This window comes from Hoplias malabaricus, chromosome 17 (assembly GCF_029633855.1).
Source record: "Hoplias malabaricus isolate fHopMal1 chromosome 17, fHopMal1.hap1, whole genome shotgun sequence".
In the NCBI taxonomy this organism is placed as follows: domain Eukaryota; kingdom Metazoa; phylum Chordata; class Actinopteri; order Characiformes; family Erythrinidae; genus Hoplias; species Hoplias malabaricus.
In genome coordinates this window covers 4,358,513-4,384,184 of record NC_089816.1, presented here as the reverse complement: position 1 = coordinate 4,384,184, position 25,672 = coordinate 4,358,513, and the positions used below count along the sequence as shown (strand labels likewise).

Sequence of the window (25,672 nt, the reverse complement as noted above, 5' to 3'; positions counted from 1 at the left end):
TGTGAAGTGACCAAATATGACAAGAAAATTTATGTTTCAAGATAAAAACAATGTTTAACATTTAAATTGAACCAGACATCAATGATGTCCAAACTCTACATTTTACTGTAGTCAGATTAAAAAAAGCACAAATCAAGATATTTAATATTTTCTTATTCTAAAATTGATGGCTGAAAAATATCCCAAAGAAAAGGACAAGGAAATGTTAATCATTATATTACACACCCTTTACTTTTAACAGAAGAGAAGGAAACCGGATTAGTTTGGTAACCAAGGACACAAATTCTTGAAAGTAGTTTTTCTCCCCCCTTTTTTGCTTGATATTTAGCTCCTGAAACATCTGATATAAAAGTTTCATAAAGTTATTTACATTATTTACATATTTTACTATGATTTTTTAAACCAAATATCCCCCCACTTTAGTCATTGCCAAATCAACCTGTCCGTTAGGCCTCGCTGAATCACATCATGGTAAAGGGGTAACAGAGGGTTAGAGGGTGTTGTTTTCATTGTTATGTTTTATTACTGAAATACCTGAGCTGTACGTCTGTCTCAAAGGCTGTGACGTTGCATTCCATGCTTCTCTTGAATGACATCATTGTGTTTTCTGGAGCCAGCTGAACACAGCATGTCAAATATATGTTTAAATAGATATTTCCAAAATATTACATAGAAATATCCTTGCCCTAAATGTCCTTATTCACATCCAACAAACATCATGCCACCATGTTTTTTTTTTCAGGATGTAATGATCTATTTGTAGATAAACCAGTACATAGAACATCACTGTGTGAGGGTTTCTGCTCACAGTGCTTAGTGTAATTGGTCCTACTGAGCCTATAGATCACTGTGGTATAAAAAGGATTGTGATACTTTGACTTTGGCTCATAGTGACAGCCTACAATCTGGGCTTGATGCCACAAAGCCTCAATGAAATAACCACATATGATTCATGTTGTGAAACTGTCAAACTGACATTGTTAAAAAAAATAAAAATGTCATGCTGCACTGATCAGAATGAAACATTAGTGCAGAAACCCACTGATCCAAAACACTGTCTTTGAAGGTGCATGCAGGTGTAAACTGATACAATTTTACATCCACTGGATAAATATTCCCTGAAAAGTAACCCTTACCACAGGTGCACCACGGTGTCCAACCAGAGCAGGTTTCGGGTATAGTGTTTCAATGACACATGGAGAATTAATCCAAAGAGGACTGATGAAAATTCCAGTTGAAACTGCCAATAATGCTCCAATTATCAGCACCTTAGAAACTGTCCCCACACCCCACCCCACCCCACACAAAAAAAACAAAAGGCAAAAGATTAACTTAAAAGCCATGGTTTTGGAACAGGATGGCCCAAATGCTCATACAATAAGGGTGTAATGGTGTCCAAATATGTCTGGCCACATAACAAATATGTCATTAATCATAAAGATTGTTCAGGTTGTGGGTTCAAGTTCTGCTCCGGGTGACTGTCTGTGAGGAGTGTGGTGTGTTCTCCCTGTGTCTGCGTGGGTTTCCTCTGGGTGACTGTCTGTGAGGAGTGTGGTGTGTTTTCCCTGTGTCTGCGTGGGTTTCCTCCGGGTGACTGTCTGTGAGGAGTGTGGTGTGTTTTCCCTGTGTCTGCATGGGTTTCCTCCGGGTGACTGTCTGTGAGGAGTGTGGTGTGATCTCCCTGTGTCTGCATGGGTTTCCTCCGGGTGACTGTCTATGAGGAGTGTGGTGTGTTCTCCCTGTGTCTGCGTGGGTTTCCTCCGGGTGACTGTCTGTGAGGAGTGTGGTGTGTTCTCTCTGTGTCTGCGTGGGTTTCCTCCGGGTGACTGTCTGTGAGGAGTGTGGTGTGTTCTCCCTGTGTCTGCGTGGGTTTCCTCTGGGTGACTGTCTGTGAGGAGTGTGGTGTGTTCTCCCTGTGTCTGCGTGGGTTTCCTCCAGGTGACTGTCTGTGAGGAGTGTGGTGTGATCTCCCTGTGTCTGCATGGGTTTCCTCCGGGTGACTGTCTATGAGGAGTGTGGTGTGTTCTCCCTGTGTCTGCGTGGGTTTCCTCCAGGTGACTGTCTGTGAGGAGTGTGGTGTGTTCTCCCTGTGTCTGCGTGGGTTTCCTCCGGGTGACTGTCTGTGAGAAGTGTGGTGTGTTCTCCATGTGTCTGCGTGGGTTTCCTCCAGGTGCTCTGGTTTCCTCCCACGGTCCAAAAACACACGTTGGTAGGTGGATTGGCAACTCACAAAGCGTCCGTAGGTATGAGTGTGTGAGTCTGTGAGTGAATGTGTGTGTATGTTGCTCTGTGAAGGACTGGCGCCACCTCCAGGGTGTGTTTCTGCCTTGTGCCCAAAGATTACGGTTAGGCTCCAGACCCACCGCAACCCAGAACTGGATAAGCGCTTACAGATAATGAGTGAATTAATGAATGTTGTGAAACAAGGCTGATACTGACCAGTACTCTGAGTTTTGTGGTAACTGTGGAACACCAGCCAGCTGACCAAAGTCAAGGCAACAACTGCTCCCAGCTGCAGAAAGGGAGCAGTGGCCTGTGGGAGAGGAGAGAAAAAAATTCGATATATATCATCAGTGTTGAGCTTATTTTTCATAAAGACAGAGAGTAATGTTTTATTGTAAGTGTTCGGCCCTAAGGCTTCATGATTCCTACACATGCTTTTCATCAACTGACACAATCCTTTGTAGATGTTAATGTAGAGTTATGAGATGTCATGAAAGGCTTATGTAGAGGCCATATGAACAAACACCTACAGTCAAGTGACATCAGATATAATGTGTTATTCTCCAACATGACTCCTCACCTGCAATGATAAACGAACAGTGCTCCATTCTTCTTTCCATTCAAGGCTTATAGCAGCTGTGCCAATTACCACTATAATCAGACCCAGAATCAGGAACACCTACACAAGGAGAAAGCACCATTCAGAAATAAAAGCACGACAAAAGCAATTAGTGTTACCAAATTCTATCCTTGTGGACCTGGGAAGTCCCCAAATTTATTTTATTCTGTCTCCTTAAAATTATAAAATATGCCTCACTGCTATCTGTTGAAAAGAAGCAAAAACCTTTACAGGGAGTGACCAAAAATAGATTTGGGGAAAAAACAGTGGAGGTAAAGCAAATGACAAAATCATTACATATTACATTGTTAATCTGGAGAAAAATATTCTAGCAATAATAAAAAAAATCTTCAAACATTATTTGACTGAATATTAACAACTCAACACCAAACATGACAGCTAGGATTGTTTAACAATATTTAATAACTCCTCATTTGTCCTTCTTCATTAGTTTCACACTGTTTTGTGACAAAAACATTTATCCCTTCTAATTTGTTTAAAGAAACAGCTTGCTGTGTATTTTTATTATTTAATCTATATTTTTATAGACATATGGAAGCATTAGAAATTCAGAGTATTGATTGGAATTCATCTGTCAAAAAATATACAGGGTGGCCATTTATATGGATACATATATTTATATGGATACATTTTGAAGTCGGTGGCCATTTTGGATACAACTTTTGTTTTTTCAATGGGAAGAGGGTCATGTGACACATCAAACTAATTGTGATTTTCACAAGAAAAATAATGGTGTTGGTTTTTACGTAACTTTATTTTTTCATGAGTTATTTACAAGTTTCTGACCACTTATAAAATTTGTTCAAAGTGCTGCCCATTGTGTTGGATTGTCAATGCAACCCTCTTCTCCCACTCTTCACACACTGATAGCAACACCGCAGGAGAAATGCTAGCACAGGCACCATTGTTTTTCTTGTGAAATTCCCAATAAGTTTGATGTGTCACATAACCCTCTTCCCATTGAAAAAACAAAAGTTGGATCCAAAATGGCCGCCATGGTCACCACCCATCTTGAAAAGTTTCCCCCCTCCCATATACTAATGTGCCACAAACAGGAAGTTAATATCACCAACCATTCCCATTTTATTAAGGTGTATCCATACAAATGGCCCACCCTGTAGTGCATAACACAAACTGTCCGTTAACAGATGGGCTACGGTATTTAGACCAGAAATAATCATTCATGAGGTCAGAAACTGACCAGTGTTAAATATGGTAGAGAATGAACAAATATTATATTTGCAAATGTTAACAAATAAATGAATTATGTATTGGAGTTACAAAATTAAAATCTGACATCTGAAGTACATCTTAACATTAATTACATGGCTGTAGTACCTTATGAAACCAGTGTAAATCCAAGGGCTCTTTAATGGCAAACTGGAACAATGAAAATATCTGAAAAGAACAAGTTTTATAATTAATATTTTAATAAATAAACAATCACAAGTTCAATGAAAATACAGTGCATAAAACACATTACTTTATTCTCTAGTCTCACCAATAGAAGGAGGCAGTATATGGCCAGAACTGCAGACACAATGATGATAACCATGTACCAGTTGACCCAAAAACTGAGCTTTTGAAAAAATTTCCTGTTGAACAAAAACAACAAAATCAAAGAGTTTTAGCTTAAATTACTATAATAATAACAAAGAGTCATTATCTGATCAAGTCACCTGATCTAAGGGGTAACTGGAGAAATTAATAACTTCTTCTTAAACTCTCTGAGGAGAGAGAATTAAGAAGAAACTCCACACTACTTCCAATAAACCTGTGCCTGTGTGTCAAGTGTTTCCTCATGCTGATGTTTTTTTGTGACTCAGAAGCACCAGAGAAGTGTGTTAAGAAATGTGTTAAGTTTCTCACCCATTGAAATCATTGTGTTCATTATAAGCGATGAAACAGATATACAGCCAAACTAGTGCCAGACTGGACACCAGAGCGAGGAATGAGAACCAGCAGCAAGAGTACTGGAAAGGAGAATGAGAGAAAACAGATAGTAATAAAAACAGTGCAAGTCTCTACATGTCACTTTAACTTGTGGCAATAACTCGGCTCAAACTGGTATCAAAACCTATAATCCCCCCCCCATAAACAAATATATCAATCTGTCATCACAATCTGTGAAGGCTCTTTTCTGTCAGTTAGAAAAAGACAGACTGATGTGTGTTGTCTGACGACTGAAAGGTTGGTTATTTTGAGTTGGAAAGCCCTTGCCCTTAGTTACCCTTTTGTCTGTGGGTAGCAAGGGGCTTGCCACTTATGGCTCACGTTGGTAAGTGGATTGGTGACTCAAAAAGTGTCCCTAGGTGTGAGTGTGTATTGTCCTGCCTTGCGCCCAGTGATTCCGGGTAGGCTCCGGACCCACCACAACCCTGAACTGGATAAGTGGTTATAGACAATGAATGAATGAATGATTTTGTACTCATCTTTTATCTTGGGGGGAAAAAAAAAGAGAGACAGAGAGAGGCAGCGTCAGATGCGCGCAGGTTAAACACTGAGCAGGACCTGAGAGTAACTCTGTCTACTGTCACCCCAGACTTTGAAACTCTGATCAAAATTAAAGTACATGCCAAAATGTCTCATTGACTTCCACAAAAGACAGGTTAGGTGAAAGCATCTTGTTTTGTAGCCTTATTTATTTTATGCAGGTTATTTAAATTTAAATATTTAAATTTATTGTAGTAACTTTTATACATGCAGTTGGCATAGTCCTCATTCCTCAGTTTCTTACTAACCCAATAAACATTTAGCCGTTGATTCAACGTTGAAATAACGTAATGACTGCCGTCTAATCAACGTTCTCTTAAGGTTGAAAATGAAAGCTGAAAAGACGTCCAAACACAGACATTGAAAAGACGACTATTAGACGTATTTTGGACGTCCATTGACGTTATTAATTGGTCGCGAAATAAATTACTTGTATAAAACGCGTTTTGGACGTCCACTGACGTTATCGATTGGTCACCACTTAACTAACTTATTAAGATGGAATTTGGACGTCCATTGACGTTTAAAATATGTCCTTGACGGACAGACTACTTTTAGACCTATTTTGAACGTCCATGGACGTTCCTTGTTTACTGGGAATGTACTCTGAATGCAGTGATATGCAGAGAAGTGAAATATCTAATCCCTAATTATTATTATTGTGCAGTTTTGATATTTAATGTAACTTTATACATGTTCCTCCTCAGTTTCTTAAAAAATTACTCTTAAATTCACTTTGCATGCATATGCATGTTTAAATGTGTTTTTAAATAAGGCTATTTTTCAAAAATATTTTTTTTGGTTTGTTTTCTGTAAAAGGGGGTCACAACTTAATGACACTGAGAAAATGTGGGTCCCGGGCTGAGACCAGTTGAGAATTCCTGCTCCAAAGTACAATGTGATGTGTGGATGTAAGGATCAACGCTCCCTTATTGACGATGGTTTGATATTTGTTAAACCCCTGGATAGTCACTGAAGGTTTTTAATACCACCAACAGTAGACCTGCCAGAAATGCCCTTAAAGCCAACTTATACACTTCAGGTAAAGAAATTCTCTATACTTCTTCCCTTTAGGCAAGTGCAGTTGAAAAGCGCACCCAAGGCAAATATTCTTAGGGGAAAAAAATAATCATAACCACAAAATCCCCTGAACCTTTCTTTAAGAACTTAGTTCAACAAGCACCCTTGTTGTGTCTTCACATGAAAGTGGGTAAATGGAGTGTGTACGTGTGTGGCCCCTGGAGCCATGCCACTGTTTCCTCATGTCGAGTTTCGCCTGCTTATGAAAAACTCTGATGAGACACGAAATACCCCCCAAACTACTGAGACCTGCAGAAGACCTCAAATTAGTCCCTTCACACTGAGTTTTAGAAATTTCTGAATACATCCCTAATTAGGCACAAAGATTCTCTCTATTCCAGTCATCAGGCATCCAATTAACATAGCTTTTACCATTAAAGCATCCATCCAAGACCGTATTCAATGAATGGGAGAACACAAACGATGTGCGGTCATTAAGAGACATTCCCGAGTCCTGCTCCAATTCTGTCAGTTGTTGTAATGATCTAATCATCTCCAGCTATTACCCAACATCAAAGGCTATTTCTCTAAACTGTAATAATTTACTTCTTAGTACACTCTAAGAAAAAGGTACTAAAGCTGTCAGTCAGGATGGGGCTCTCATAAGTATTCTTCTGTACTCTCAGTTAGAAAATATATTTGTATCACCTCCCACTGCAGTTACATTCATTTTATATACAGTCTTAGGACATAGAAGCACTAGTTTATAAAATAGTCCACATTGAGAGATAATTAAGTCCTTACAGCAACATCACTCTAAAGGACCGTACCTGAAGTAAAGCGCTTCAAGAATAAATGCTGATCATTTTGCTATTTAAAAAACAAAATTCATTATCTCCCTGTGGAATAAGGCGTCTTTATCAGATAAAGGCAATTATACCTGAAATGAATAAGGTTGAATAATCTCAATTTTCTTACAACATCCCATCTCAGATTTCTCATCCCAGAAAATTAGAAATATTATTGATATACTGATTAGATTTGAGATTTTTCCACTTAAATTTTCATTTCATTTTCATAGTGTTTGAAAGAGATGCTCACTCTTTTCTTGTTTGTCTTGCGATTCCAGTTGCAGCTATTGATCCCTCTGAGGCAGATGCGGAAAATGGTCTCCTGTGAGCGCATTATCTCCAGAGCCTGATGAAAATTAATCTACAAGAAATGAAGGATCAAGGAACCTCCTTCGGGTATATATCTGGATTCTCGTTTGTAGGTGTCTCACATCTGCACAAGAGGAAAAAAAAAAAAGTTGAGAAACATAAATAAAAGAAGTTAAACCTGTTCATGAGTTAGACCCCAAATGTCAGACACACACACACACACACACACACAGAGAGAGAAACACACACACACACACACACACACTCCAGACTCACTTCAAACTTCAGTTCCCCAGAGCTCCTACAAGCCTAGACTGGTCAGCTATTTTGATTGGCTGGATGCATGGGTGATCGGATAGATTGAAAGATAAGCAGGTGAGATTAGTTAAGCAGATAAACAGATAGATGGATAGGATAAGAAAGTACATAAGGCAACGCTTGTAGACACCTGTTCATTCATTGCTTCTTTAGAATTAAGAAATCCTTTTACACCCACATCCCATGTGAAAACTCTTCATGACTTCATGACTCATCTGCTAATAACAATAATCCTTTTTTGTTTATCTCCACACATGTACACTTTATGCTTTACGTTATTTGTTACATTAAAATAATAATTTTCCTCACTGTAATCAGTTGAGGGTTCATTTGAGCAGTATACTGTGATTTATTAATGTATCCTGCATGCTTTAATTCATGTGTATATTTCTCTTTATAAGTCCTTCATTTTCTAAAGGCCCCATTTGCATTAAACGGAGACAGTTATCAGCAAATACTGTCAGGGCTTTTTCTATGATATACATCGTATGCCCAAAATGTTTAAAAGATACCCCTTATTATTAGTGAATTCAACTACTTGGTGCATCCACACAGAAAGTGACTGCCAATCAAATGTATTGCTCTGCTGAACATGAGATTACTCAAACAGGCAGAGTGCAACGATTTATTTGGGTGCATTCCACCATCTAAGCATTATTGAGCTCAGTTACTGATGTCGGATCATTAGTTCTGCATCACAAACACCACTATGCTCCATCCTTCCACAGAACACAGTTCCACTGCTCCCCAGCCCAGTGGAGCTTTACACCTCTGACACCGTGACCCCAGGCTCACGTTCCAAAGCCGCTCCAATGCATTCCATTTTATTGGAAGTTCTTTTCTATGGAGACTGTGCACCCACATTCCCACACTTGAATATACATCAATCTGCCATAATATTATGACCACCTCCTTGTTTCTACACTTACTGATCATACTTTCAGGTCCACTGACCCTACCGGAGCACATTGCAGCTCTGCAGTTACAGACTATAATTCATGTGCTGCTCCGCACACGTTGTTTGCCATCTCTCACCTTGTTCCTCAATTGTCAGGAACCCTACAAGATCAAGACAGAGCAGGAATGGTCTGAGTGGTGGATGATTCTCAGTGCTGCAGTGACACTAACATAGTGGTGTTGTGTTAGTGTGAAGATGGATTTTCTTCAGGTCACACATTCATATAGTGATGATTAAGATTTCTGCAAGTGTCTCTCAGTTCGGTCATCGATTCACACATGGTTTACTGAGAAATTTACTCTGTGGTAACTGGAGTCCTTTTTTTTTTTTTGCTGGAGTATGAATGGAATGAATGGGAGAGTATGCTGCTGTGTCTCCCCTGTTTTCTCTGGTTGAACTGAGAGAAACAACTCATGGCATGTCTAAGCAGGTTAATAAAAAAAAATAAGCTCTCTGAAACACATCTAATAAAGTAGAGTGAAGCACGCAGGCAGCAACCTCGGAGACAACAGATCCAAACAAAGATCACAAAATGCCAGCCAGGGAAAAAGGTTGTGTGGTGTGCACAGAGAGCGAAAAGACAGGACAGTGCACAATTAAAATTAATGAAAGTTAAACCGCCTTTAATGGCATATTTTAAGATTAGAGTCTCATTGATTCACAACAGTAACTGGTCCCAACGAGAAGTGATTTTTCTGGTCAAGTCAATGCCAAAGAACAATACATTCTAAAGCCAAAGACAATAACAATACATTGGCTCTTACTCTTCAACATGAAAAAAAACTTATAACGAGAGCTTGTTTGATGAACTTAAATACGTAAATACAAGTACAAACATATGTACATTTATCAGCAAATGAATAACCATTTCAATACAGGCAGAAGCAATCCCCCAAAGAGGAAGAAACGTATTCACTCCCAATACTTACATTAAATCATAGGTTTAGCATCAAGCATCCTATAATTCATAGACTCACATGTTCCAAACCACCTGTAATGTTTACCCCTCCCTGGACACAGTAGATTTAGGATATATATTTTATCTCCTCAGTAGTTGAGATTTAACAGGGATAATTTGTAATAAAATGTCGGTCCGAGAAAAGGAAACGTTTCCCATCAGATAATAAGGGCTTAAATCTTAGAGAGACAGAAATTGAGTTTTTATGATATCCCATTCTAAATCCATGGGCATTAACATGAATTTGGGCTTTCTCTTGCAGCAATCAATGCTTCCACTTCTCGGAGAAGGCTTTCTACAACATTCTGTGCATTTATTTCTCTTTCGTCTAGAAGAACATTTGTGAGGTCAGACACTGACGTTGGACAAAAGGGCACGGCTCGCAATCTCCATTCTAGTTCATCCCAAAGGTTTTGGGTGGGGTTGAGGTCAGGGCTCTGTCTAAGCCTGTGTAAGTTCTTCTACACCAAACCCACCCACCCACGCCTTTATGGACCTTCCCTTTTTTAAGTGTTGCCTAAAAGAATTCGATTTCTTTTAAGAATTATATTTCTTATAGTGGAACATTTGGGCCAACCTGGCACAATGTAGTCAGGCGTGTAATGTTCTCCTGGTATTCGCCAAACTGATACTGATCCATCAGTCTTCCAGACAGGGAAGCATGATTTATCATTTCCATTTCTATGGAGTCCTGTGGAGGTGTTCTTTACACCACTCCATCCAATGCTTGGAAACCATGCCATGGAAAACCATTCCATGAACCTCCTGGCGTACAGTCTTTGCGTTGATATTACACACTTTGAGCCTCAGCATTCTTTGACCATGCCATTTTGTGTTACTGGGGTTCCACTTTTCAGTAATACCACTCACAGCTGAACATGGAATGTCTAGGAGGGCCGCCATTTCACAATCTGACATGGTGCAATGGTGCCATCCTATTACAGTATAGGTTCGAATTCAATGAGTGCTTTAAATTGACCTGTTCTTTCACAAATGTTTGTAAATTCAGATCGTATGGCTAGGCACAGTGGCAATGGGACAGAATTAAACACCCGAATATAATGATTAGGAAGTGTGTCCCAAAGATTTTGTCAATATAGTGTATTTTGTGAAATGGTTTCCTTTAATAAGTAGGTGGTATTTTAACAGATCCAAAAGTGCACCACACACCACTAGCCAGTGACTGTAGGTGGTAAGACAGGTGTACTTAACAAACTGGCCAACCAGGTGTGTTAACATGCTAATATCTTTGCACATCAAATCAACACAAATGAGGTCAGTTAATCTTTATATCACAAGGTTCACCCATGAGTAAACAGAGCATTTGAGATAAGTAAGGTCAAAGGTAAGAAAGTAGCTAAACAATGAACTCCAGACTCTTATCTCATATTAAGTCAAGGAATGTTGAATTACTTTATGGACTAGAATATGACAAACTACACCTGCACACCAAACATTCCTTCTGGAATCAAAATTATTAATAAAAAAACGTTTCCTCGCCCTGCTGTAATAACAGCTTCTACTATTTATTAAGAGAGTCAATTTTTGGAGAGGATTTTGTGACAGCCACAAGAGTGTTATGCTCCTTTCACACATGCACTGTAATTCAGAAGTGTTCCAGAGTTTTTCCAGAGGTGTTGTATGTGTGAACTAGACCTCCTTTAATATTTGTCCCGGAACTTACCCGGACTTTATCCTACTCGCACCTTAGTAAAGAATCCAGGTGAAGTGAGAATCAGCGCATGTGACAACGCCGTGGGCAGCCAGTGCCAGTGACAACCTCTCAGGAGCTTTCAAAGCAGCTGAACTAAGTGCAGCAATCAACAAACTGAAGCTGGGCAAGTTAGCAGGTCAAGACAATATCCACCCAGAGTTTGTCATACACCAAAGTGATAGAACAGCTCACTGGTTATGTTTGCTTGTTCTTCTCAGTATGCTTACGGGGGTCCAAGGCGTTATGCCTTTGTCATAGCCTTACCAAAGTCAAACAAACCCACAGAAGGCCTGAAGCATCCTGGCATAAGTGGCACCTCCAGCTCAGTGTGGACAAGACAATATCTGCAGCATACCATCTCAACAAACAAGCAGGGAACTGGACGTGTATGCTGGCAGCAACCGCCTGGAGTTCCAGCAAACCCCCCAAGTACCTTGGTGTGTGATTAGATCGGACACTGTCCTATAAGCAACACCTGGATGAAGTGAAGGCCAAGGAAACAACAAGGGTTTCACTCATCCGCCATCTCTGATTGGATGCAGCTACACTCGCCATGGCAAGAAAAGCCCAGAAGTATGATTGGCCCATCCTGCACAAAGCCAAAACAGCACCGGCTACTCAAGTCTCTAGGCAGTCTCAAGTCTCGCCATCCCTACAATAAGGCAGCACAAGAACTGCTACGGACTTTCCCTAAGGACTTGTCTAGGGACACCTGGCTGGCAGCATGTGTACATCATACCCAAGAGGCGGTGTAGACGAAGAAATCTTGCCACGCCACCTGTGGACCTTGCTGAAAAGTCTATGCACTGGGATCAGCCACTTCAAGTCATCTCTGAAGAAGTAGGACCTGTTGGACAGTGCAGCAAACCTGAACAGACAGTTGAGCACCAATTTACGGGCTGCCTAGGACCAGAGACGAGGAAGTGGCTGCATGACACATGAGTAGGACATCTGATGATATTTAAAAGGAGGAGGATCAGTACGCACAACTGCTGCATTATAAAGTAACTGAAATCATTGATATAAAGAGTTGAATATTATATTGTGCCAACTTAATGCAGACATATTTCAGCTTTTGAATTTTCAGAGAAGTCATGCACAACTTGTCTTTAATCATATTTCCATGGACGTGATGACCTTTAAAAGACAAACAAACAAAGCAAAGTCACCTTCACACACCCATCTTTTCAAATACCAAAGTGGAACTAAAGTTGGCAGGTAAAATTAAGATCACTCGAGATAAGAGGCTGGGTTTTTTTTTCCTCACAAGAATTCCGATATGGTTACAAGAATGGATTTTGTGCTCTACTAGCTTTGGTATGTAATGAACAAATTTTGAGTTCTGAACTTCGTTAATAATCCATGACACAAGAATTCCAGCTTGTTATGAACCTCCGACAATGACAATAAGGTGCTTTTTTACACTATTACTCAATCATCATATCTCAGGCTTCAAGTTGGTTTAGTGTTGACTTAAGTGTCACAGTCATCACTTGTCGCCCTAGTCTTATTGTGCAATATAAAAAGAGAAACTGTGGGAATGCCCCGCTGTGTGAATGTGATAAATTGAATAGCAGGAAGTTTTCATGTTAATGACACCAATTCCTAGCATCACAGTAAGAACAGAAAAAAAAAAAAACAGGAAATGTGCGATTAAATACGTTTTGCCTCAGGTCATGAGATGACCTCGAGCAGAAAGTGGAGAAGAACAACAGAAATATATATTGCACTAATATTTCAAGAAGTAGGCTAAATATAATGTTTGGGTTTAAAGGTGTTTATCACACACTTTAATTTACAAATAGTTCAAATATTAGCAAAATTATCCCAAGGTCTGTTTACTGTCTTTAAGGTTATGTCCTATAGTCCTCAAATATAATGTAGCTAGCTGCAGTCATTCAGTGTAAGGGGTTAACTCACTGTTCCTTCTTGGTGAGGCTGTCAAACTGCTATTGTTGAATTAATCAGTTCCTTACTCATGATAAAGGCTGTTATCTCAATGATTAATACCTTAAAGATGGTGATCATCCTCCCATAGGTTGCTGTAAAAGATGTGAGTAATACCGCCTTAGTTTTCTGTTTGTTTGTTTGCTTTTCTGTTGTAATTTTTGAACTTGAACACTTATTTGTATTGGCTTTTTGCAACGTGCTGCATAAATAAACATGTCTTGCTTATGAACATAAATGTAATTCATTTCCTGGCAATAAGCGTTTAAAAAGTCCATTTTTAAAATAGCCAAACTGTCCAGCATCCACTGACCAAGGGTTCATTGCCTACTTTATGTCTCTCTCACTCATTGCAAACTGTAAGAATTTGCAGTCACTGTTCATTTTATCAGTTCCACTGACCACACAGGAGCACTTTGTATTTCTACAATTACAGAATGTGGTTCACGAGTTTCCCTGCATTCTTTGTTAATCCTCTTTCACCTTCAATGTCCCAGACCCTAACAGGACCACAGAGTAGGTAAGCTTTGGGTGATGATTCATTCTCAGTACTACAGTGACGAACACAAGGTGATGGTGTGTTAACATGTGTTGCACTGGTATTAGTGGATCAGATACAGCAGTGCTGCTTAAGTTTTTCAACACTTCTGCACAAGGTGTGTAGAATATAAGTGTGCGCAACTATATTTTTGGCCCGGTAGGCTCCGGACCCACTGCGACCCTGAACTGGATAAGCGGTTACAGACAATTGATTAACTGAACTATTCATTGTCTGACTCACCAATATTATGACTTGGCAATAGAAGACGTTGTACCGCAGATGATGAATCACATTAGTGTGTGAATTCAAGTGCCAGCCCATCAGGTTTCATTTACATTAGAGGTCATCAAATTCAAACATTTCATCCATGTTCCAGGCCAGGGTTTTACAGTTGCCAGCTGGAATGCCACTATACCTAGACTGTCAGGAGCATTAGCAGTGGAGGTTATAGTGACATACCAGATGACCATTTTAATATACTGACCTGGAATCTGGATTTGATGACCTCTGATCGTCAAAGCATGCCCTATTTCATGCTGATGTTCCGTGAGCCAATATCTGAGCTCATAGGCAGAGTTTGAGGTCAAGCAGTGAGTGCACCGCCTAATGAACAAGTTCCTAGGGCGTTACTAGGACGTCATCTTTGATGTGTATTTGTATTATTTGGGTGGGCAAATGGTTTTTCAGAATTGATGGACATATGACGGACAAACTGGGACTAATTTAGTTTAGTAGTGTTGTTTATTACTGTATTGTGAAGACAGGTGATGGGAAAGAATCTCCGCAGACACGTTTAAAGTTGTAAATACATTTTTATTCACAGAAACAGTGTCTTACGGGTTCTTAAGGATCCCATGAGAGAGGTGTTCAATTCTGCACTCCGTTCTCTCTCCCCCGGCTCTTGGCTTGCGATCAAATATATATGGTTCTTTACCCAAATATGATGAATATGAAGTTTGGTTTACATTTGCATATTCAAGGGACTGAGAGACAAAGACTTACAGTTCCCTGTCCTCACTGGTAGCTTACCCTAAACATTTCCTTTTTTGGAGCACAGGCTCAGAACATACATATAAACTCAGAGCAGTGACCATCTCTTAATGCTGCACTTAATACCATATGGATCAAATACACGTCAGTAGCATTATTTACATCAGTGTACACGTAACAACAATAGCAAAATCTTAAATCCGCTTACACAGTAAACAAGGAACGTCCATGGACGTTCAAAATAGGTCTAAAAGTAGTCTGTCGGTCAAGGACATATTTTAAACGTCAATGGACGTCCAAAATCCATCTTAATAAGTTAGTTAAGTGGTGACCAATCGATAACGTCAGTGGACGTCCAAAACGCGTTTTATACGAGTAATTTATTTCGGGACCAATTTATAACGTCAATGGACGTCCAAAATATGTCTAATAGTCGTCTTTTCAATGTCTGTGTTTGGACGTCTTTTCAACTTTCATTTTCAACCTTAAGAGAACATTGATTAGACGGCAGTCATTACGTTATTTCAACGTTGAATCAACGGATAAATGTTTACTGGGTAAGTACTGAATTGACATTTACATAAATATTGGAATTACACTTTTAGCAGATGTGTGTTTGGTCATACAGACCAAATACTGGTGTCAAATTATAAAATTATCAAATTATCTGGTGTCATACATATAAAACTGGTGTCAGATTTATGACAAAATTAAATTGATTAATATCAATTAGTTTCATCAGTATTGCCACTGTCAACAAAAGTTTGCATCTCTTGAAAAAATAAACAATCCTAAGTTTAAAAAAATAAAAATAAAAACAGGCACAAGCCTAATATTCCTTTCAATAAATTGTGTGTGCTGTAAATTAATCACAAACCGAGCTTCACTAATTTGTGAAAAAATTAGATTTTTACCTGATTCTTATTTAAAACCTGGATCACATTAAGCACAAATTATTCTAGACGTGAAAACAGTTTTTTTTCTGTTTTTAAACAGATGGAATAGTTTCAAGACTCAGGAGAAACGTTCGTTCAGATGTGAGAGATCTGCTCGCGTTGAGTAAAGCGCGAACCCTCTCAGATGTTTCTGTTTTTCGTTCCGCTACGTGTTTTTCGATCTGACGGTCGTTAAAAAGACCTTTTTCACGAATAGAATGAACTTCAACCTTCTTTTAAGAAAAACCCCGCCTCCGTGCTTGCCCAGGTGAACTCACGACACACTTAAGAAGATGCGAAATGTTGAGGCATTATATAATCTGTCAACATTCTAAAGACGCGTAAAACCGTCTGAATGTGGGATCAAATCCCTGAAATCCCCTCAGAAAAGGAACGCTGCTCTTCGTAGTGATGGAGATGGGGCTGGTTGATCTGGGCTCTACAGACGAAACTAATCTTCCATCAATACCTGACCTCAAAGTGGTGGTGGCTGAGTGCCAACAAATGCTCACAGCAATGTTCCAACACGCAAAGCCTTTTTTTAAAAAAAAAAGTGTAGAGACTGAACCTGCAGCAAAGTGAGGACAGACCATTCATTTTAGAAGAAAAGTCCACAGACGTTAGGCAGTGCACGTGGAGGCAAGTAGCTTGTGCAATTAAAAAACAAAAAAACGCCGCTGGCGGAAGAAAAAGAAAATCAGGTACGCGTGGTTTCTGCTAAACTCCCAACAGCAGCAGACTACAACAGATAAACGTTTTAAATAAAATTGACAAAGCTTCCCTTTACCCACTCGACCCAGTCTCGGAGGTGCCCCACTGTCGTAATGAACTTGATTTCTGACTGGTTCATATCAACCATCTCAGAGCAAGAGTGCTGATCTCAGATCAGGTCCAAGTGGTTATAGTCAGTGCTAACAAAACGTAAACTGAGCCCAGCTCTGCGCTCTTCTTTTGAAAATGTTAATCAACATGTCAACATTTCCGTACTTTGCAGACAATTTGCCGAGTTAAAACAGCGAGAAACAGTGTCCCTTACCTTGAAGAAACTCACAATTTCGGAGCACAAGGAGTCTCTCTCTCTCTCTCAAAACACACTCAAAGCAAAGATCTCTCGTTTCGCTGTAGCTTTCTTTACCACGTACAAAAACAAATAAAAGTTATCTTTTTCTCAGAGTATTCTGTCTCCTTTACGACTGAGTGCTCTCTCTGTTGGAGTAGTCACTATCATCTCTTTCAAAGAACTTTCACTGCGTCTCTCTCTCTCTCTCTCTCTCTCTCTCTCTCTCTGTATTTGCTGGTGCTGAATGTTAATGGCTGTGATCAATGCAGAATCCTCTTCACACACAGCAGGGGGAAGGGCTCCCGCTCAAACCCTGTGACCGAGTCTCTATAAACGGCCACATTTCTGTGTTGTCCCGCTGTATTCCGTGGAGCCCTGGACGACTTTGTGCGCACGTTTTTGCTCAGCTTTGTTGCTTCATTTTCTTAAAATCCTATGTATCTCACTTTTGCACAACCTTTTTACATTCATCAGAGTTTACAACTCATTCTCTAATTTTAAATATTTAAATATGTTTTACGGAGGGATTTTTTTTCAAAGTGTAAAAAAAAAAATAATAATAATAATAATAATGTTTATTGATAAACTACGGCCAAAAACCAAACAATTACAAATCACGTTTTAAAAAGAGAGATGGCGGGAATGGTTTAGGATATTTTTGTCACAAATTTAAGTAATAATGTGTGTAAATGTGGAAATAATTCTTTGATGTAGGCTGTAAATGGCACCCATAAATTACAAAGCTTTATCAAATGCTCCAACTGGTCTGATATCATCTTTTCTTGAGAACCACTATAACATCACCTAGCTCTTAAGCTTCACAGGTCATTTCTCTCAGTTTGTTTAAGATAAACGTTCTTCATGCTCTGTTTTATGAAGATAATAGTATGTCAGTGTTTTCCCATGGGACAAGACCTGGAGTCGCTTTGTTTAACAATGAACAAAGTGAAAATCGCCCCTTCTGTTCCATGAGTAGATTTTATAATCACGGTGGTAAGTCAATGGCCGTACAATCTGTGGCCGCTTATTAAAGCATCCTTAGCATTTCAGTTAAATGTTTAAGGGATTAATTTAAGCTGTTACTTAAACTGTTTACACATTTATGGATGTTTCCCTTTCTAGATAAACATTTCCCTAAAATATGCATCATATACCGAAGGCAAAAATCAAAAATTGAGGACAAAATGAAATACTGATGGTGTACATAAGCATCCTCTGGTGTAAGCACTTTAGGTAAAAGAACATTCACAAAAGTCTATTTGTGGTGATTTCCCCCAAACCTCAGGAAACCCTACAATAATGTGAATACAAACTAGTTTACAAATGCAGTATAATGCACAGTGTATTCTTTTCGCATACCAAAAATGCCTTATCCCAGTATTGAATTTAGGGAAACAAATTAAGTTATTGGGAGGCACGGTGGCGCAGCAGTCACAAGGCTCCAGGGGCCTGGAGGTTGTGGGTTCGATTCCCGCTCCGGGTGACTGTCTGTGAGGAGTGTGGTGTGTTCTCCCTGTGTCTGCGTGGGTTTCCTCCGGGTGACTGTCTGTGAGGAGGTGGTGTGTTCTCCCCGTGTCTGCGTGGGTTTCCTCCGGGTGCTCCGGTTTCCTCCCACAGTCCAAAAACACACGTTGCAGGTGGATTGGCTTTCAAAAAAAGTGTCCATAGGTGTGAGTGAATGTGTGTGTGTCTGTGTGTTGCCCTGTGAAGGACTGGCGCCCCCTCCAGGGTGTATTCCCGCCTTGCGCCCAATGATTCCGGGTAGGCTCTGGACCCACCGTGACCCTGAAATGGATAAGCGGTTACAGATAATGAATGAATGAATGAATGAAATTAAATTAATGGGCGGCACGGTGGCGCAGCAGTCACAAGGCTCCAGGGGCCTGGAGGTTGTGGGTTCGATTCCAGCTCAGGGTGACTGTCTGTGAGGAGTGTGGAGCATATTTACAGCACAAGCCTCTTCACTGAACGATGAGGGTCAAAAATACAAAAACAAAATAATCGCTCATTAATCATAATCAAGGTAAAATGTACAATTAATTGTGATATTGATTTGTGCTCATATCGCCCAGCACTAGAATAGACTTCAAATTACACTGTTCTGAAACACTCCACAATGGGGAGTTGAATATAAAAGGTATAAAAGGAGCATCCACCAAAGAATCAGTCTTTCTTTTTAAACAAAGATGAGCCATGGCTTACAGCTTTGTTGTAAACCTCATGAGAGGATTGTCAAACAATTCAAGAGGAACAATTTTCAATGCAAGGTTGCAAAGAATTTAGGTCTTTCGCCATCTATGGAAAAGGACTACGGACGTCTGGAGAAATGTCAGTCAGCTAAGAGCAAGAGTGGAAACTGTTTTTGACTAAGCCTTTGAATTGTCAGATGGCATTGCAAAAGAAATGCCACAGGCTACTGTGATAAATAAAGCCACATGGGCTTGGGATAAATTTAGACATCCACTGTCCCACAGGGAGTCGGGCAAGCATCAATTCTACGCTGGATCCCATCCGTGTTCAGTGGGCAACGTTCTCATTCTGTATACAAATATGAGAGATGTATGAATAAGTCAGTTGGAGGCAGTCTGAATGTGTCAAACGTTCCATTATCTCCTTCGTGAAACCATATCATATGTGAACGAAAGCTGTACAAAATATTACACCAAAAAAAAAAAAAACCTGAAGCACAGTATTATTTCTACTATTATGCGTTTTTAATTTATTTTTTCTTTTTGTGTTTCTACCTTAAAAGCTGACTGAGAATGATGTGTTTAAACTTTACTTGTCCAAAAGTGGTATTTGTGTTTAAAATTATAAAATGCAATCAATGTGAAAATATTGGGAATATATTATTTTTTTCTTCAAAGAGTAAAATAATGTATAACTTCTGTTCCACAGGAAGGGGACTTTAACTCAGAGCTGTTCTTGGTTCTGTTCAATTTACTTGGTTCTTTAATGACACCTGGTGTCTGTTTATGCAAAAAAAAAAAAAATGCTATTAACCGATTAGCTATTTTATGCTCTTTAATTAACACATAATAGCATGGAAAACAAGAAAGGAACACTATTTGAACACCAAGCTCAACAGACACAATCAAAAACATACACACAGAAAAAAAAACCGGATTAAACCCCAAAACAATCAACTGAAGGAGACCAAGATGCATGCTGGGAACTCCCCTGTGAGCCCCCTGCCCCACAGTCAGAACTACTACACAATTACAATTAATTTATTCATTCATTGTCTGAAAACGCTTATCCAGTTCAAGGCGGGGAGTCAGTCCTTCACAGGGTGACACACACTCACACATTCATTCACACACCTATGGACACTTTTGAGTCAATATCCATTGAAAGTCCATGGTTTAACCAATATTTTAACAAGGAAAATACAGCAACCCCCCTCCCCTCACCACTTCACAAATGGTATAATCCACTCTCTCTCCTATGGAGCCCCTAAGGCGACATGGTGTGTTATTTTAATAAGTCGTGGCCACAAAATAATATTTAATTTTATTTATTTATTTATTTATTTTTGAGTAGTGGACTAAATTCTCATAATCTCCTAATACTTCTAGTTTTCCCTAAACAGTAACTGATGTAGCTGATAAAAATTGTATTTATGTTTCCAGTTGTTTTATTACCATCATATCTACTGGTAAGATGTTTACAGGAATCAGTAGGATTCAGTAAACGTTCTTCGTGATATTGAGAGAAGAATGGATGGCATAAAGCAGGTGAGAGCTGACAGTTAATGTTAGTGAAGAGCACATTCGTGATAATGCCTGATCACAGCTTTTGGTTTCCAGTCTACAATGATTTCACATAACCAAACTGAACTTATGATATCCTCTCATAAATGTGGATTCTCCCCAACCACTTGGCCTTTTTATTAGCATTTTTTTCTGAGTCAAATTCAATATATTTGTGTATGATTGTCAGTGCCAATGGGAGAGAGGAACAAGGAGAAAGAGAGATTGAGAGAGTACGAGAGCAGGAATGACCAAGTGAGAAAATGGACATAGAGTGGATAGTGGCAAACAACTTCCTGTTCACGATATAAATGTATTTATTTCATGGAGATTATCCGTTGTCCTTTATTAAATGCTTTCCCAAAATGCACACTTACAACATATGTCAGTGGACTTTTCTGTTTCTTTAAAGACTGTATAGTTGATTAATTGCTCTGCACTAATAGCCCCATTTCACCCTGTCATTTAATGGCAAGGATCACTAATAGAACACAGAGCGTGTATTGGTTGGCAGGTTATTCTTAGTCTTCACGTGACACTGATATGCTGTTGTCTTACTGGAATGTGTTGTGCTGAATTGAGGGGATCAGAACAATTCCATAGGTAACTGATGCCTGGATATCTTTGGTATTTATTTGTATTTGTATTTATTTTTAGAACAGTTTAAATCAAGTGAATGTTTGTTCTTAATGTAGATGTTATTAAGGGACAATACTGATATTACAATAAATGCACAGAGGCACGCAGGTATAGTGTCGCTGTCACACAGCTCTGGGGTCCTGGGTTCGTTGGTTTGACCCCTTGGGTCACGGTCTGTGAAGAGTTTTGTGTGTTTACCGTGTGTCTGCGCGGGTTTCCTTCACGTCCTCCAGTTTCTTCCCACAGTCAGCAGCCCCGTCTAAGGTGTGTTCTTTGAACCCAAATAGTCCGGGTGGGCTCCAGACCTACCGCGAACCTGACCTGGAGAAAGCGGTCACAATTTATGAATGGACGAATGAATGAATTAACGAACCAACCAATTAATGGATGTTCCCGTCTGTTGCAGTAGGTGGCGCTGTATTGACTGCGGTGGTACTAATCCTCTACATGAGAAAGAGAGGAAGTCGGAGCTTAGGGCTGGGTGAGTTACAATGAGCAGAATAACGTTTGCGAGTTAAAAACAAGCCCAAATTTTGCAGTTAATATTCAGTTTTAACCTGAAGCGGTATCACACAGTTCACCAAGGCTTATGAACGGTGTATTTTGCTAGGCAACACGATCTGTTCATACTGTATATATTCAACTGCCCGTGTTGTTAGCTTGAAAGCTAAGGAAGGTTTATGTGGTTATTAAGATTTAAACGTAATAGAATTTAACTGTATTTCAGCTTTTTAAATTTCAGATATTGTTAGAGTGTTGTTATCCGTTGGCGTTTTTCTTTTTCAGTAATTATCAGGTAGCAATGTTCAGAATGTTAGCTAGCTAGCAGACACGACATGCTAAACAGACTGAAAATGTCTTAACAGTAGACCATTAAGGGAGCAAGTGTTTAAGCGTTAAAATTTAAATCCAGATATATTCTTGGTTATAAAAACAGGTCTGGACCTTAATTTATAGAAAATATTTGCAATTTAAATCGCAGTATTTCAGCCCTAACTCTAAATGTTCAATAATTTGGAGCTATACTTTAAGATTAGATCAGAAAAGCTTATATATAAAAAAAAAAAAAAACATCCAACATCAGTACCTAATCTCACTAAATTTCTGAATTGAGTGCCATCAAATTGTCACACAAGTGTCGCAACATCTAGTGTAAAATCGTCATAGAAGAGTACAGGCTGTTTTTGCAGCAAAGGGGCACTGCACATTACATAAATGTTTATTAAGGTCTATGTCATTTGTTATAATAAGCTTATGGAGGTCTCTTGAAACATTAATTAATGTCCTAGAGTAAATATTACTGTAAACATTTATTGCCTCATTCTAGGTTTTGTTCCTTTTTTTGTGTTAAATGAAGTGTTAACTATTTAAATATTTTGTCCTAAAACATAATCTCTTCTGATTCCCTCCATTAGCACAACAAGAATGGATCAGAAAATTCCTTATGATGACTATCAGTTGCCAGTGGTTTTTCTACCCCCTTATGAAAACCCCCCAGCATGGATCCCACCTCAGGATGTAAGACTCTTTTTGTTTCTCGACAGATTCTGTACAGAGCTAACAGTGTGTAATTTCTCTGTTTTAATATTACTGTTGATTTTAACACAGAGGATAAATCACCCTGATTATAACAATGAGCTTACCCAGTTCTTACCACGCGCTATAGTCCTGAAAAAGCCTCCAGGAGCACAACTGGGGTTTAATATCCGAGGGGGAAAGGCTTCACAGCTTGGGATCTTTATTTCTAAGGTGAGTATGTTGCACTAGATTTGTACTAGTTGCACTTTAATGTTGTGTATTGTTTTGTGTTCTATGTCCTTTGCACTTTAATGCGTGTGCACTGTTTTATGTTCGCACTAGCTTTGCACTAGTCGCACTTTAATGTTGTGTATTGTCTTATGTAGCACCTTGGTCCTGGAGGAACGCTATTTTGTTTCACTGTGTACTGTAAACACTGAATACTGCTGAAATGACAATAAACTTCTTGAACTTGAACTTCGACAACTTTGTGGTGTTTCATTCTGTACTAATTTTGCATTAATATTTTGGCCAACCAAAGGTGGGGGACCTGCTGTATAGTGCAACAACTGGTTAATTCAGAGACTACAGTGCAGTTAGATTCTTGATGTAATGTGACTGTTTGCAACTTTTGGTAGCAAAATGACTGATTGATTAGTCTTTTAAAATAATAACTCCGCTGCTTGACATCGTAATAAATGATGAACACACAGACTCGTTCAGACTGGTTTAGGAATTTCTCTCCTATTGCATGTTTTATCAGGTGGTGCCAGATTCTGATGCCCACAGGGCTGGACTTCAGGAAGGAGATCAGGTGCTGTCTGTTAATGAAGTGGATTTTCAGGACATAGAGCACTCAAGGGTAAGTGAGTGAAAGAATTTCATACTTGATGTGTTTTTTTCCCCCCACTTTTCCAAAACAATATTTCAGCTGTCTTGGTTGTTCTTTAGGCTGTGGAGATCCTGAAGACGGCCAGGGAGATTGTAATGAGGGTGCGCTACTTCCCATACAGTGAGTTTTCTTGTTTTCTTCTAGGGGAGGAGGATACAGTTTAAAGCAATAAATCCATTTAAATCAAAGTCCGAAACAACGGAAACTGCTTGTTTTGTCACTCCTTCATTTTCACCAAATATTGTATAAAACAATAGTCACTGATTTAACAAAGACATAGACAGATTGAGTTAGCATTAAAGCATTTTAAACGTGATTTACTCAGTTTTAATGGATATTACAGGGTATAGATCAGAGAGATTTATATGGAACAATTGATGAGTTGACTCATTCTCCTGCGCACATTTATCTATAGCTATTATTGACATTAATATATTATAAATATTAATTTCAATTATTCCAAATCGGTTTATTTCCACCCGTATTTATGAACAGTAGTTCTGTGGATGTTTGAAAGTTGTTATAAAAGTCTCATGTAAGTGTCATGTATCTTTGATCAAGGATGATCTGTGGTATATATCACTATGTTCAAACATATTCCTCTCCCTTGTCAGATTACCAGCGACAGAAGGAGAGGACCGTACACTAGATGGCAGAGATGAGCTGAAGATAGAAAGAGTGAGTCACTGAGGCGTTGGTGTTCAATCACAAACATGCAGTTTATCCTCATCCAGACTGTTGTCTCTGACTAAAGCGGGAACGTCAGAGGTGTAAGAGTCATCATTTTTCATAACAAATAAGACTACCTCTCATTGCTTTTTTTAACAGTCTTCATTATTACTTACAATATGTTAGTGACAGGTAGTGTCATGCAGGTAAGGTAATGTGTTTTATAGGGACAATAACATTATAACACTATTTTAATAAAGCAAAAGAACACTACCTGTAGCCCAAAAACCAGGATTAAACACCGTATCTGATTCTTTATCTCATTCTGGACTTAGGAAAACCAATCAAAAGTGTTGCTACAGAAATATAATTGCAAACGGAGTGATGTATCATTTCAGAGCTGTGGCTATTAAGTTATTTTAACTCTGATATTCCTTTTCCTTTTATTTTTAGCACAGTCTGGGTATGAAATATAAGCATGCGATATTATTTATTGATTACTACAGTACCTAAGGCTGGGTATCTTTTGAAAAAGTGTCAACACTGATGAAGAATCTCATTCCAGCACGACTTAAGCCCTAAGTGAGTTTCTGGAATATGGGATTTGTACTGACTGCAACAGCCTAATTATTTACTATATTAAAACCATACATACTGAGATTACGTTAGACAGCCAATCAGCAGTCTAGATTTGAGTATTGGCTCATTGACACTGATTTAATTTAACACTGAACAACATGGAATTTTTTATGCTTAGCAATATAGAAATAATTCACAGTGCCAAAAAAACACTGAAAAACACTGGGGAACCTGCCACAAGAAAAGTTGCCAATTCCCCAAATTTGCAAAAGTTTCATAGTGCAGCTTGAATATATTTTAATAGTTTTTATTATTACCATTGAATTTTTCAGCTTTTTGCCCTGCTGATATTTTTGCTACTGAAATATATAACCATCACTAACTAGTTGTATAAAAAATAAACAGATTTGTGTTTAATTGAGGAACCCCAAATGTATGTTATTGATACTCTCTGTAATTTGTTATGCCCAAAGTAAGTATCTGGAGGCACATGAATCCCAGGGCACTTTGCATTTGGAAGAATATCAATAATATGAAATCTTGAAGTTAATGTTCCACTGTAATTGGTATGAAGTTCTTGTGTGGAATATTTTTCAATAAACTGTTTGTGGCCTCTGGCATGCTTTTTTTTTTTTTTAAATAGAGAAACTGCATGTGTATAATGTT

General features: G+C 38.9%; 2 protein-coding genes across 7 annotated transcripts in view; one reads left to right on the top strand and one right to left on the bottom strand.

Moving 5' to 3' along the window:
* Positions 1–21,654, bottom strand: part of gdpd2 (glycerophosphodiester phosphodiesterase domain containing 2) — a 29,190-nt gene extending 7,536 nt beyond the window's left edge. Inside the window, exons 1-9 of one of the 2 annotated variants that reach the window (XM_066648570.1) lie at positions 21,547–21,654; positions 7,478–7,660; positions 4,733–4,836; positions 4,365–4,458; positions 4,202–4,261; positions 2,804–2,902; positions 2,440–2,533; positions 1,137–1,276; positions 535–617 (exon numbers count right to left, since the gene is read on the bottom strand). In XM_066648570.1, the coding sequence (XP_066504667.1) occupies positions 535–617; positions 1,137–1,276; positions 2,440–2,533; positions 2,804–2,902; positions 4,202–4,261; positions 4,365–4,458; positions 4,733–4,836; positions 7,478–7,561 (758 nt within the window). In that variant the 5' untranslated portion in view covers positions 7,562–7,660; positions 21,547–21,654. Of the gene's footprint in view, positions 1–534; positions 618–1,136; positions 1,277–2,439; positions 2,534–2,803; positions 2,903–4,201; positions 4,262–4,364; positions 4,459–4,732; positions 4,837–7,477; positions 7,661–16,933; positions 17,218–21,546 lie in introns of those variants that run through there. The other variant, XM_066648571.1, reaches the window with a different exon arrangement.
* Positions 16,292–25,637, top strand: pdzd11 (PDZ domain containing 11). 5 transcript variants are annotated; one of them, XM_066648574.1, is made up of 7 exons: positions 16,292–16,536; positions 21,755–21,829; positions 22,764–22,866; positions 22,957–23,097; positions 23,630–23,728; positions 23,818–23,878; positions 24,373–25,637. In XM_066648574.1, the coding sequence occupies exons 3-7, from the start codon at positions 22,774–22,776 to the stop codon at positions 24,405–24,407; spliced, it is 429 nt and encodes a 142-aa protein (XP_066504671.1). In that variant the 5' UTR covers positions 16,292–16,536; positions 21,755–21,829; positions 22,764–22,773; the 3' UTR covers positions 24,408–25,637. The 5 variants fall into 5 exon arrangements, with proteins under 5 accessions (XP_066504671.1, XP_066504675.1, XP_066504672.1 ...); XM_066648575.1 differs by lacking the exon at positions 16,292–16,536 and adding an exon at positions 21,597–21,612; XM_066648578.1 differs by lacking the exons at positions 16,292–16,536; positions 22,957–23,097 and adding an exon at positions 21,297–21,312.
* Positions 25,638–25,672: the final 35 nt, after the last annotated feature.

Excerpts from the sequence above, each read along its gene's own strand:
- pdzd11 (XM_066648573.1), top strand. The coding sequence starts at position 21,732 with ATGGATGTTCCCGTCTGTTGCAGTAGGTGGCGCTGTATTGACTGCGGT. Across the intron at positions 23,098-23,629 it reads TTGGGATCTTTATTTCTAAG|GTGGTGCCAGATTCTGATGC; the intron begins GTGAGTATGTTG and ends ATGTTTTATCAG. Across the intron at positions 23,879-24,372 it reads GGTGCGCTACTTCCCATACA|ATTACCAGCGACAGAAGGAG; the intron begins GTGAGTTTTCTT and ends CTCCCTTGTCAG.